The 13,769-nt window shown below is 53.5% G+C and overlaps 1 protein-coding gene across 6 annotated transcripts in view; it reads left to right on the forward strand.

The window, feature by feature from the left end:
- The window catches only part of FAM178B (family with sequence similarity 178 member B), a 113,937-nt gene that overhangs the window by 87,534 nt on the left and 12,634 nt on the right, over positions 1 to 13,769 (forward strand). For 4 of the 6 annotated variants that reach the window (XM_015074118.3, XM_015074119.3, XM_027072603.2 and 1 more), the window contains exons 13-14: positions 1,579 to 1,666; positions 8,615 to 8,740. In XM_015074118.3, the coding sequence (XP_014929604.1) occupies positions 1,579 to 1,666; positions 8,615 to 8,740 (214 nt within the window). Of the gene's footprint in view, positions 1 to 1,578; positions 1,667 to 8,614; positions 8,741 to 10,153; positions 10,217 to 13,769 lie in introns of all 6 variants that reach the window. The other 2 variants (XM_027072604.2, XM_027072602.2) reach the window with 1 other exon arrangement.

Consider the following 13,769-nt stretch of genomic DNA (forward strand, 5'->3'; position numbering starts at 1 on the left):
GTTCCATCACCCAGGAGCCTCCCTCACGTGAGGCCTGGGCAGCAGGAGGCTCTGCCCTGGGGAAGTTGCAGTGGAGCCCAGACCATTAAGCCCGGAAGTGGCTGGGCTGGATCCTGCCTCCCTAAAGTACTTGCTCGGCATTTCCCGGTGCTGCCCGTGGCAGGCTGTTCCCGATATCCGCCCAGTCCCTTGTGGTGTCCTTCCAGGGAGGTGGCTGAGGGCACCTGTGAGGGTCCCTCCAACAGTGCTGTTACCTGAGGGCATTTCTCCTCTAAGGAGCTGGTTCTAACCCAAGTGTTTTCCTTCGTGTTCCTTATGTTCCCTCTAACTTCAGGACCTCTCATTTGCTTCCTCTGATGGTGGCTCTCTGCAGGAACTGGGGACTGTGGCCACATCAAGGTCCATGCCAGGGGCTGACGTCTGCTGCCCATGGGGAGCCACAATGTATGGAGGTGCAAGAAAAGATGGGAGCCTCGTGGTAGAAATGGGTTGTGGCATGGAGCATGGGCAGAGGAGGGACCCCAGACCCCTCTTCCCATCACTCCTTCCAGCCTCTTCGGCCGCTACCACCCCAGCCCCATCCTCTGGCCCTCACACCCCTTTGCTCTTCCCTTTTGCTCCTTCCAGCCCTCAAGGACTCATGAAAATCAGAGCCCTGAACATTAGCATCTGAAATCCCCATCAGAGGTCTTCACTCCAAAAGATGGCAGATACTAGCCCCATCCCAACTGTTCAGTGCTAGACTGGTCCAGCCCAAACTGACTGGAGCCAAAGGCACTTCACTGGCTCACATGACCCACTGACCTACCGATTGGTCCAGGGGCTGGGGGCTTCAGGCACAGCAGGCTCTGAGTGTGGTCAGAACTCTGTCCCTGTCCTCTGTCTCTGCTTGATTCATCATCCAGGCTCTCACACAAGGAGGCAGGATGGTCACCAGCAGGTGTAGGATCACCTCCTGTCAGATCAGTGGCCCTGCTGGAAAGGCACACACACTCCTGATAATTCCAAACAGGGCACCGAGGCTACCTCTCAGTGACTCAGTCACTCAGATTCTGATGGGCCAGGCCTGGCTCATGTGCCCACCCTGGGAGCACCCTGGGTGGGAGCAGGTTCTCCAAAGGAAAGCCACTGGATGCTGGGTTTAAAAAAAAAAAAAAAAAAAAATTTAGCCCCACTCTCTATTACCCTACATGGTCTAAAAGATTCAAACACTGCAAAGGACAGAAAAGGCAAAGGTCTGTGCAAAAGCAGCTGAACATTGCCCATCTCTGTGTATCCACAGAGAAGTATAGATATTCAGAGAGAAAGACCAACTAAGAAGAAAAACCACTGTGCCAGCATCTGAAATTAAAGTGACTCTAATTTTTTTACTTTTGCTTATTTTTAAACCTTCCCATCATGTTTTATTGCTTCTAAAATAAATAATGTTATAAACCAAAAGAGTAAGCCAAAGTACTCCAGACAACATGGCTCTCCCATGCTCACCACCCGGAGGGCATCCTGCCCCCTCGTGGACTTCAAGCCCACCTGCTCTCAGAGTGTCCCGCCACTCAGTCCCTCTTACTCCTTCCCTCACAGGCAGCTTCGAAGCCAGCTCAGCCTTGTGGTCATTGCCCGGATGCTAGACCAGCAAGAGACGCTCCCTCTCTGGCAAGAGAAGGCCCAGGTGAGTCTTGGCCTCAGCCGGGCAGCATCCACTGGGCCCAGGAAGCCTGTGGGTGAGCAAAGGGCTCTCCCCAAGGCCTGCCTGCTCCTGAGGCTTTTCTCAAAGGTTGGGGTCCTCAGGCCAGGAGAGCCAAGTTGAGTTTGAATTCTTCACTCATACCCTTGCATTCAACAATTACTATTTTGTATGCCTCCTGTGTACTAGGCACTAAGGATAGAGCAGTGAGCTGGGAGCGTGTGTTACTTTTTTTTTTTTTTTTTTTTTTGTAAAATACGCATGACATAAAATTTACCATTTTAATGTTTGGGGTTTTATTTTGTTTTGTTTTTGTTTACCATCATGACAGTTTTAAGTGTAGAGTTCAACCATTCAGTGGCTCTAAATACATTTGAGACGTCGTGCAGCCATCACTGCCTTCCACCTCCAGAAATTTTTTTTATCCTCCCAAATAGAAACTCCATACCCATTAAACACTAATTCCCATTGCCTCCTCCCCCGGCCCCTGCTTATATTACTTTTTATATGTGGAAAAAAACAGTGAAGGTGAAAACAAACACTACACACTTAAAACTACTCACTCCTAGTGCCTCTCCCTTTCCAGTGTTAGGCATTCTTGGAACAGCAAGAGAAGCACAGCTTTGTCTTCTTTCCCCATTCCCCTTCTCTCCAGAAAGCTCTGACCACAGCCTCTGTGCAGCTTGGGGCCCTGGGGGTGGGGGCAGGCAGCATGGGTCACAGCCAGCCCAAGGATGGGAGTCTGAGCATGCTCTCTCCCTACCTCCTAGAAGCTCTGTGGGATCCCAGAATAGGCGCTGGGTACAGCCGAACCCTCTGGCTCAGCAACACAAGATGGGCAAGGCAGTCCCTGTGAAGGGCTGTGTGTCTCTATTCATAGAGGTGTACAAGGCAAGCCCGCGTAACCTTTTGCCCAGAGTGCTGAGAGAATGTTCCAGCACATCCTGGGGCAGCCTGGACAATATAGCTGAGTCTGCAATGCCATGATTGTAGGGCGGGAGCTCAGAAAGCTGACTGGTTGGGTTGGCTTTTCAGAGTGGGCTCGGCCTGGCTTCTGCCCCAGCTGCCCCCTTTGCCATAAATACTTTCCCCCTAGGACTTAGCATGGCTGGAACTTCTTGTCATGCCAGTTCCTGCTAGAACATCACCTCCACCTGGAAGCCCTTCCTGACCACCCAATCTGAAGTGCCCTGGCACCATCACCCTGTTTAAAATTTTATTTGTATTTACCTGTTTTAAATTTTATTTATATTTACCTGTTTTTATTTGTATTTACCTTCTGACAGTGTCTTATTTATTTGTTCAGGGTCTGTGTTCACACACACACAGACCCCAACACCAGCTCCTTGAATGCAAGGACCAAATGCTTTCAGCTCACCACTGCCTGTTGGCGCCTGGCACACTTCTGGAGGTTCTCAAGGCACACTTATGGAGTGAACACGAGCCTGAGGTTGAATTCCTGGAGTGTGCAAGAGGAAGTTCCCTTTCCCTGGAGACCTGGGGAGGGGTGGGTGGGCGAGTGGCCTGCACTGGGGTCACTTCACACAGGGAAAAGCCTGATGACAGAGCATCTCTGTGAAGGAGGAGGAACCAATCAGTGTCTCAGCGGTGCCAAGCGGTTAGGAGTAGGGGCAGGCAGAGATGCAGCAGGCAGACAAGACCCGAGTGGTCCCAGAGGGCTCTGGAGGGCAGGTGGGGGTCACCAGGGCCCAAGGAAAACAGAGCACAGTGTCAGCAGAGCAGAGGGGAAAGGCCAGAGCATCAAGATCGGGAAAGGCAAGATGGCTGTGGGTGGAGGGGCATAGCCACCCCCCTGCAGTGTTTGAAGAGACCAGAAAGACAAAGGGTGGTTCAAGCATCAGAGTCAATTTAAGGCTTGGGCTTTGTTTTTGATGTGTTTTTTATTGGCTAGAGCCTGTGTGTGGGAGAGTGAGGAGAGCATGATGGGGACCAAAGAGCTGGGAGGGGAAGTGCTATGGATTACCTGGCCCGGGCAGGCCCTTCGAGGGAGGCAGTAAACGACTCCTCAGGGTGGGGGAGAACTGGCCTGGGAGCCCCTAGCTGCTCGCCGGGGCCCACCGGGGACCAAGCCAGACTCAGCCCTGCCCAGCTCCAGGCCTTTCCAACCATACCAGTCACCCACATGCCCCCCCCTGTGTGCTATCTGTACAGGAGACCCTAGCTGAGCATCACCTCTGTGCCAGGCTCTGTGCCAGGCTCCACACCAGGAACCACCCTCAGAAGAGAGGGTGTGAGCAAGGTGGGCTGAGGGCACAGTGACTAAGTGTGCCTGAGGGCAGTGAAGTGGCTTCCAGAGAAGGTATCCTGAGCCAGGTCTTGGAGGCTGAGTCAGTGCTTGTGTTCCAGAGAGGAGGGTCTGCAGGCAGGCACCAGCCTCCTGGCAGCTCAGCTCCAGGAGAGGAAGGACCAGCTGGGGCCTGCCCGAGGCCCTCCCCGTGTGTTTCCCCCATCTCTGCTGCAGGCCTGGGGTTGCCACGTGGGCCTCCCAGGTCTCCAGGCTGCAGGCACTCCCCTTTCCAGTCTGGCCTGTCAGACGGATCCTTGCCTTCAAAGGGCCACCTTGGCCCCACAGCCGCCCACATCAAACCCGCACGCCCCCTTTCCCAACTTCTCCTCCATGTGGCCTGCCTGTGCTGCCTGTTTTTCTCTGCCCTCCTCCCAGGCCGACCCTGCGCTCTCTGCTTGCAGCTGTGTGCCCTGGCCCTCCTTCCTTTCCATCACACCCCAACCAAAACAGTGGTAGCTAACATGGTGCACAACCCTGGCCGCATCCCAGGTGCTGTTCTCAGAGCTTACCTCTCATAGGAGTCCCAAGCAGTAAGGGCTGTTACCATCAGATGTTTTTCACAGGTGGGGAAACTGAGGCACGTGTGGTTATGAAACTTCTCAGGGTCATACAGCTGGAAAGCCTTGGAGCTAGGATTTGACTCCAGAGTCCTTGTTCTTGACTACTGCAGCACACTGTCTCCACTTCTCCAGCCCCTTCCTCAGCTCTCATTGTGGTGACAAACCGGACCACACCTGCCACTTCATGCTGAAGATGCCCTGCTGGTCCCCTGAGCTTTATTCCTAAGTGGCAGATAGGAGGACAAGGACTGTCCCTTCTACTTCCTTCATTGATGTATACATGTTTGATAAACCTTATCAGTAGATTGACTATGAAGGGGAATCTAAGGGTTGAGAATTGACTCCTCTAGGAGAGGATCTGGGGTGAATGCCTGGGCAGAGGCCTCTCAGGGCACTGACGGGAAGGAGGAGCCCGTGACCCCTGGATGGCTTGGCTCTCTGTCTCTGGCTGCAGTCTGAAGCCCTAGAAACAGGAGCTGAAGAACTGAATTGGAGGGATGGGACTTCTGTAGGTGGTCAGGATGCAACACCCCCAAAACTCGTATTTTCCAGGAGAGCCTCGAAGTCAGGCCTGCTGCCTGTTGTCCCTGTGAGTCCTGGTACTATCCCAGAAACAGCAGGGTTTGGTCCGCATTCACCAGTGTGCTCCAGACACTGCTCAGGGCACTGAAGATACAGCCCTGAACAGAACCTAGTCCCTCCCTTGTGAAACTCATGGTCCCGGGGGAGATGGACACAGGCATCAAGAAATAAGTAAATATTTGGCATACCAGATGGTGATAAGGGCTCTGGAGAAAAATAAAGCCAGATAAAGAGGAGAGGGAATGTTGAGAGATGGGGATATTTGTGCACAGAACTGAAGTCAAGCAGGTTTCTTGGGGAAGAGCATTCCACACAGGGAACAGCAAGTACAAAGGCCCTGGGGTAGGCAGAGTTCTCCTAGGTTGGAGGAAAAACAGAAACCATTGTGGCTGGAGCAAAGGATCAAGGACAGAGTAGTAGAAGTTGAGGTCAGATAGGTAAGTGGGGATTCAATCCACCAGAGCCTCGGGGCCATGGTAGAGGCTTTGACTTTGATGCTGAAGTGGAGAGCCATTGGAAGGTTTTGATAAGAGAAACAGAATCTGATTTATTAAATATGTTGAAAGGCTACTGCGTTGAGCATAGGTGATTGCAGTAATCCTGGTAAGAGATGATGGTGGTTTGGCCTGGGGAGATAGTGTTGTAGGTGGTGAGAAGTGGTAGGACTCTAGGTGTAATTCCCAGGTACAGCCAGTGGGATGCGAGATGTGAGAGAAAGGAGACCAGGAGGGCTCCAGGATCTAGACAACTGGCAGGTTGAGGAAGCCCTTTACCGAGATAGGCAAGACACAGGTAGAACAGGTTTGGGGCCAAGTCAGGAGTTTGCTGCTTATCCCAGGCCATCTCTTGCAACACAGTCAACCTCTTTTGTCAAACCATGTCTTCCAGTTTGGGGTCTGGAAAACATGGGCTTTAAAGTGGCCAAAATGGAGGAGGTGCACAACCTGCATCTCCTATGGAGAAGCTGGCTGCAGCCCCAACCTGCCCTTCACTCATTCAGTTGTTTAATGAATGCTAATGAAACACACACCAGGTGCCAGGTGCTGTGCTAGACTGTGGGGACACTGCAGTGAACAAAACCTGCCCTAGGAGGCCTTACCTTCTAGTGGGGGAGGGGGGGCAGGTAATAAACACAATAAACAAGTAAATTACGTAACGTGTTAGGAGGTGGTAAATGTGATCGGAAACGTAAGTAGTTCAGGGCGAGGGGATTGGCAGGTGTGGGTGGTGTAGGTGGCAGCGTAGACAGGGAACTGGGGCTGCAAGGGAGACAGGGGCAGCTGTGTGTGTCTGGTCAGAAGGCCCAGTCAGAGCACAGGCTGCAGGGAGCAGCAGGGCCACCTGAGCCTCACAGACACTTAAGATCCTGGCCTTCTCCACGGGGCAGATAGAAGCACTGCTGGGGTCTGAGCACAGGAGTGACCAGCCATGTGGACAATTGCCAGGCTGGAACTCCTCTTCTCCTCCTGCCAGGCAGACTGACAAGACCAGTGGAGGCCCGCCTTCTTGGGTGATCATTTGCCTCTTGCCTGGAGGTGTCTGTCCTAATGAGCTGAGTGTTTGCAGAGACAGCTTCCAGCGGTGGGGGTGAGGTGGGGAGGCGCAATGTCAGGTCCCGGCCCTGCTGAGATGCACACGGTCCAAATATCCCCTTATCCCTGAGAGGGGTGTGGCTGCCAGAGCTGGAAACAAAAGAGAGTAAGCAATCAGAAGGCCACAGCTTGTGCGCTGAGCAGGGTGAAGCCATTTTCATGGAGAGGAAAACATAGGAGCCATGGAGCTGCAGTTGTGTGCCCTGCCCACCCCCAGCTTCTGTAGCAGGGAGGGCCCTGGGGTGAGGCTGCCTGCCTGAGGACTGCTTCTGGGGGCGTGGGCTGCAGAGCCTGGCCCCTGTGCTTGCACAGCTGTGATCCCAGAGCAGGCAAGGGCCCTTTTGGAAACTATCCCTAGCCTTGCAAGGCCTGAGCAAGACAGCACAGCTCTGGTTTTGGTGAAGCTCCAGATGGTGCCTCTCTTTTGCCCAGAACCTTCTCTCTCCCTCCCTCTCTCCCTCTCTCTCTCTCTCTCTCTCTCTCTTTCTCTCTCCTCTCTCCCTCTCTCCCTCTCTCTCTCTCTCTCTCTCTCTCTCTCTCTCTGACTCCTCATCTCCCTTCCTAAAGGGATGTGACATTAGGCCAAGAAGACCTGGCCCCCTTCCAGGAGCCAAGGCCTCGGGCCTGTCTCCTAGCCCTCAGCCCAGCTGCTCTTGTGGACTGTCTGAGCCTGTGGCCGGCTGAGGTGCTGAGCAGGTGTCTGCGGGTGAGTCAGGGGGAGGAAGCCAGGTGTGCTGGGCAAGGCTGGGCTAGAGCAGGGAACTGGGTGAGGGGCTCGGGCCTAAGTCCTTTTGGCCAGCCTACACTTGCTACTTGTGAAAAGATGGTGCCTCTGTGAATTCCCCTGGCGTTGCTTCTTTGATCAGCAGCCCCCTTTCCCAGAGAGGCCAGGGCTCAGAAACTGCCTGCCGTTTGCCCTGGCCACAAGTTAGCTCCACGGCAGCTGGATGGTCGTTGCTAAGTCTCAGCCCAGGCTGCCCAAAGCAGGTGCAGGGCCTGGGCCAGGAGTGGCTTACTGCAAACACCTGGACTCCTGCAGGCCCTGTTCCTGGGAGGGGTGGGGTCACTCCCATTTGTTCAGAGAGGGAGGTGCAGTTTTCATGGGTGATGGGGTGGCTGGCAGATTAAGTGACATATCAAGCAAATGCAGCACATGGACCTTGTGGGGAATCCCCACTCCAAAAGCCCAACTGGTGAGGACATCTTTGAGACAATCAGAGAAAACTGAACATGGTGTTAGCCCACATAAGGAATTCTTGGTAATTTTGTTGGGCAGGAGAACATACTGTGACCATGCTGGGGAGAGAAATCCTTATCCTTTTCGGTTTAGAAGCTCTTTATGGGTAAAATGATACAATGTTTGGATTTGCTTTAAAATTCCCTGGAAGGAAAAGGGTGGGGGCGGAGAAACAGGGGCAGGCAGAATGATGTAGAGCGAGCGCAGTCATTAGAGGGGGTGGCGGGAGGTACACAGCCTCTGCTCCTCCGTAAGCCTCTCCAATCCCCACAGCAAATTCAGTGAAGAGAGAGACGCACGAGAGGCCTGAGCAGCAGCTCAGGGTGGGAAGGATCTTGCCCTCTTTGCTGGCCTTGGTTCTTCCAGCCCCGAGTGCTTACTCCAGGGAAGTGGATCAAACAGCCAACCTACAAAGATCTTAGTGCGCTCCTTTAAGGGAAGGCTCAGCTTGTGTTAGGCATCATGTGCATGCATGGCCCTCCTGTGGTTGTCTCCATTTTGTCTGGCTCCAAGAGGCCACACAGCATGTCAGTAAGAGGTGGATCCAGGTTGTGGAAGCTGGTGGTCTGGCTCCAGAGCCCACGCTCTGACCTCCTAGTGCCAGCCAAGTGTCCCAAGCACCCAATGTGTGACGGCCTCTCTTCTCCTCCCTAGCTGTCTTTGCTCAGCCAGCTTCTGAGCCTCATGAGGCCATCATCCCTCAGACAGTACCTGGGCTCTGAGACCTTGCCACCCTGCCAGGAGCAACAGCCAAAGACCAATGCTGAATTAGACCACAAGGTGAGCACCCAGCACCTGCCTACCTCAGTCCAGGCACCACATAGCCCGGTAATGAGGAAGGCTGGGCTGTCCACACTGCAAGGCTATAGGGCCTTATTGCTGCCACTCCTCCTAAAACCCCAAGGCCTTTAAAATTCCAGCAAGCGCCTCCCTCTGGTGAGAGGAGGTGCTCATCATCCCTGCATAGCCTGTAATTAGGGCCCTTGCCCGTGCCCCTCACAGAGGCTCAGTGGGACGCTCCATGCACAGGCACTCTGGCCCTCTGGCCCTGCTCCTGGGTTTTGCTGCATTCTTTATAGTCCCATGTGCATTTACTAGCCGTGGAGTGCCCTGTAGTCCTACAGCATAGTTTAAAGAGGATGCAAAGGCTGAAATAATGCTGGTGAGGGAAGCGGGGCTGGGAGGGAATGTCCAGATGTGACAGGCATTCTGTGTTCCTAAGGCAGAGCTGGGTACCTCCTCCCTGTTTTTCGCTGTGGTTGCCCCTGAGGCTGAGTCCTTGGCCTTTTCCCAGTTCTTCCTAATTGACTTTCTAGACATTGTTCAGCTTTCCCAAAAGCCATGCATTGGTGGGAGTCTGGGGCAAAGAGGTACCCCAGAGTCTTCAGGTTGTGGTGTTTGGAATAATGAGGCCTGTGGACCCTTGGGGTGAATGCAGGCAGGGACAGTGGTATAGGGGTATAGGGGCTTCAGAGTGGGAGCCCCAAGTCTGACTCTGGGAGGTGGGGAGAGTGGGGGTTGTGTGGATCTCAGTGAGCTCCCCTATCCTTGGGGCCTCGAGGATGAAGAGTAGAGATAGAGATCTTCCTAATTTAGGAAAGTGGTAATTCCAAAAGCTCACTCGGAGGTTGGATGTTGATGATCCAGAAGTCCACCCTTTGGGCATTGCTCTGCAAATCAGATAAATGAATTAATTTACTTAATGAACACAAATGAACCATTAAGAAGATATGATAATCCCAGGTGTATGCGCCTCTTCTGGAACATGTAGGTAAGGTTATCTTTTAGCTGTGCCTAATATTAGTGCATTTACGAGGCTGCTGCCTGCCTCCCAGGAGAATGTGACCTGTGTGTATGCCCTGTTCTCGTTCCCCATCTATTTCCTGAGAAATGTGCTGGTTGTGGAGACTGTGTTTGGATGTTCCAGGGCTTCTAGAAAGGAGGTGGGGTCAGCCCATAGGCGGGAAGGGTCTGTCTGAGCAGGACACAAGTGGGAAGGACTCAGGCTGGGTTAGGGGAAGGAAAAAGGAGAGAGGAAGAAGAGGGAGTGGTAGCAGAAAAGAAAAGGCTTGTATCTGATATGCCCAGTGAGGAGTGTGTGCTTCAGACACTTTGGAGCCCACTCCTGTGACCTCACCCAGCAGAGTTGGGACTACCAAGCCAGAGGCTTCCACTTGGCTCCTTGCTTTTCAGAGCCCATCTGGCAGCAAATGTCTGTTCAACAACCAGGGAAGAAGAGGAGGAAGCGGGCTGAGGGTATCCTTTATTTTGAGTACTGTTGTCATGCATGTAAAGGAAACTGTGTCCCCCTTGTCTGCTGCCATATTGGAAATGACCTGTTTGGCCTGGAAACATGGAGGGGACAGTATGTCTCATCAGGGTGCCCCAAAAGGGTACGGTTAGAGTGTTGGCCCAGCCCAGGGCAGTGAAGGGGGCATGTGGGTCCAAGGGCAAGTGAAGGAGACACATGAGGCCAATGCAGGTCTCCAAGGCCTTTGCTGCAGCTTGAACCCACCTAGGATTGATCCCAGCCTGGAGCAGAGGAGGGAAAGGGCACTGGGCTAGGAAGGGGAGGAGGTGGGGCTGGTTCGGAGACGCGGGTCTGCACAGAAATGGGAAGAGTTCTGTCCTCCTGGGCAGGTGCCGTGCTGACCACGAGGGGCCTGGTGGGGCAGGTGCCAGGCTCCCACAGCCCAGCCCTACTCCCACCTTGGCCAACTGACTCCTCATTAGGCCCAAGCATGTTTCATCTTCAAAGGTGATCAGGCTACTCACCAGCCAAAAAGAGCAGTGGCGTCACCAGCCCTATTTTACAGGGAGTGGTGGTCTGGGCCTGGGCTGAGCCTTTCATCCCTAGAGCTCAAAGTCTTTGACTTCCTTCTGTCCAAGCACAGTGGGGAATCTAAGGCCAGAGTGAGCTTGGCCCCAGGCAACCTGACCTGGAGGAAAGGACTTTCCTAACCCTTGGGGCTGCAGTGCTGAGCCCCATCCCCCCAGGCCTTGCTCACCCTGTCTGGAAGATTTCCTGTGAGAGGCTGGGGTGACTGCCCTCCTCCAGCCCTCCAGATAAACACTTCTGCCAGGCTCCCCTCCCCCTGTTCTCCCCATCTCCTCCTTTGCAGCAGAACGAAGGAGGGGGTGGGTGTTTGGCCCAGTCTCCTCCCTCTCCTAGGAAGCTCCCAGCCTTCTTCCCCTCCCTGCCCTGTCCTCCAGTGGCTGGCTGGGAGAGCTGCTGACTGGTGCCCCAGGGCTTGACTTTCTCTCCTCACTGATCCTGTGGCTTTGCAGTTGACCCTTTACTTGTTGGTCTCCCCAGCTAGACCATGAGCACAGCCAGGGCTTCTCGGCATGGCATATTTGGCACTAGATGAGTGAATGAATGAACGAATGAATGCAACATGAGTTCCTCTCCCCCTCCCTGAACTCTATTCTACCACCCCATTATGGCCATCCACCCTCCTGCCCTGCTTCTCGAAACCTCCCTCCCTCTGCATGCCCTCTGACCAGCCTCTGCTTGTCAGCCGCCTTGTCTCTTAAAGTCCTTGTTTCATGAAGGCCACAAGGGTTTATAGCCTGCACTTCTCTTGTCGGAGGTCCTTGACTTCAGAAGTGTTACCTGCTTATGAGAGAACCAATCAGGGCACATTGTTCGTAATTATAAGCTAGTGAGATTCCTGCCTGGGAAAGCTAACCACCAAGAACAACAAAAAGCAGCAACATGGTCCTGCTGCAACCCTTCAGGGAGGCTGAAGGGGAGGCCACGGGAGGGCTCCTGCCCTGGCTGTTTGTCCTAGCTGGGTCAGGGCACAAAGTGTCCTAGCAAATCATGGCAGAGCTTGTGTGGAATATAAGATTCTGAAAAAAAGGAAGAAAGGATTCGCTTCCTAACGAGACGATTAGAACACTCCCAGCCTTTTAAAGTGCTCTTGATAAAGGGGTTGCTTGGCCCCTTGGTGGTTATTAGTGGCCCTGTGCTCACCTGGTTTGAGCGGGTCTCTCCCAGAGGAGAATAAACATCTAGGCCAGAGTGAGGCATGGGGGTCTGAGACAGCCCCTCAAGAGGCAGTGCCATTCAGATGAGAGAGGTGGAGAGGATGTTTTAATGCAGGAACCAGCTCCAGAGAGTTGGCCTCCCAGTGCCTCCATTTGGTCCTTGGATACCAGTTCAGTAAGAGACCAGCACCCCTCCCCTCACACCCCAGGCCCCTGTGGGTGAGGCTGTCCTTCTGACTGCTCTACAGACAAACATGTGACTGGATGCAATTTGCTGCTGTCCCCTCAAAGTGACCCACTCAGCCTTCTAACCCAGAACCAGGAGTTTCCTTTTAGCTGACTTGCATGGACCATCTTGGGCCAGATTTTGTCTAATTGCATTCTGCCCAACCTCAGAGTTTTGGCCTGTTCACGTTTATTGAGATTACTGATGTTTCAGTCTTGTTAGACCTGCCATTGTCTAAGAAGAAACTTTCTTGTTTCTTGCTCTCCCCCCCTTCCTCCACCTCTCCCCTGGCCCTTTGCTATAGTGAAGGAATTTTTGTTGTTCCACTTTTCTCCTGGAATTTTGGAAGGTCTACAGAACCAGAGTCCTTATAGTGGGGAATAAGTTTTTCCCCAGTTTGGTTAAATTTGGGAACTTTGAGGAAGTTAACTGTCATTGTGTGAGAAGAAAACAGAGGTTCACAAAGGGGGAAGTCCCAGATTGGGGCTGCAATGAGGCACCAGAAACTGGGTTCCTTTCTCCTCGTCCTCCTGGGCATGTTCTCTATGGAGCCTGATGAGTGTCCTCGTGGGGCAGGCAGTGCAGGGCCCACTGAGGGCTCTGCACCTGTGATGGTCCCCATCTCCCCCAGGGGCTAGGGGGCAGCTGCAGGAGGCCCCACCACCCAAAGCAAGCCTGAGGACTTCAGGTGGCTCCGGTCAGCTTCCTCACCATGCACACCGCTTGCTGTCTGGCTCTGTGCTTGTGAGGCTTGGGGATGGTTTGTGTATTAGAGAAGGTGTGTGTGTAAAGAGTTGATTTTATGCGGGGGCAGGGGAGTGCTCCAAGCTGGAGTGATGCTCTGGAGTAAACAAACTCTGCTCTGCACCCACAAACTCCTTTGAGCTCACTCCTGGGTCTCTGCACATCTTCTGCAGAGGGTGTGGGCCTGCCCTGTGTGTGTGTGTGTGTGTGTGTGTGTGTGTGTGTGTGTGTCTGGGTGCATGCATGTATGTCTGTGTGCATATGTGTTGTGTACATGTCTTTATATCTTTGTGGTGTGCCCTCGTGTTAGTAGAGTTGACAAACAAGTTTTACTGCTTTTGCTCCTGCTGCAAAGGCAGCTGGCCTGTCCCTGTGTTGGTAACCCTGCCAAGAGCAGCCTGAGTGACTGGGGTGTGGTTTGGGAGGTTGTGGGGAGTGAGCAGAAAGGGTGCCGCTAAGCCCTGGTGGCTCATACCCCCTCAGTCTTGGCTGGAGCACAGGCCCCTCACCCTGGGTCACCCAGAAGCACAGGTGGAACAGGAGCCTCCCCCTCTCCGCACACTCTCCGCCTTCTCACCTGCAAGAGCCCATCCTTATTTCCTGCCCCTCACCCTATACCTTAGGGAGAATCATACCCACAGGGCTGGAGACCTTGGTTAGGGCAAGATTAGATGGGTTGGGAAGAAACCAACTAGTTTTAACAAACAGAAAATAGGACACCTGGGTGGCTTAGTCAGTTAAGCATCTGACTCTTGGTCTCTGCTCAGGTCATGATCTCACAGTTTATGAGTTCAAGCCCCATGTTGGGTTCTGTGCTGATAGTGAGGAGCCTTCTTGGGATTCTCT

The sequence above is a fragment of the Acinonyx jubatus genome, chromosome A3 (genome assembly GCF_027475565.1).
Source record: "Acinonyx jubatus isolate Ajub_Pintada_27869175 chromosome A3, VMU_Ajub_asm_v1.0, whole genome shotgun sequence".
Lineage (NCBI taxonomy): Eukaryota > Metazoa > Chordata > Mammalia > Carnivora > Felidae > Acinonyx > Acinonyx jubatus.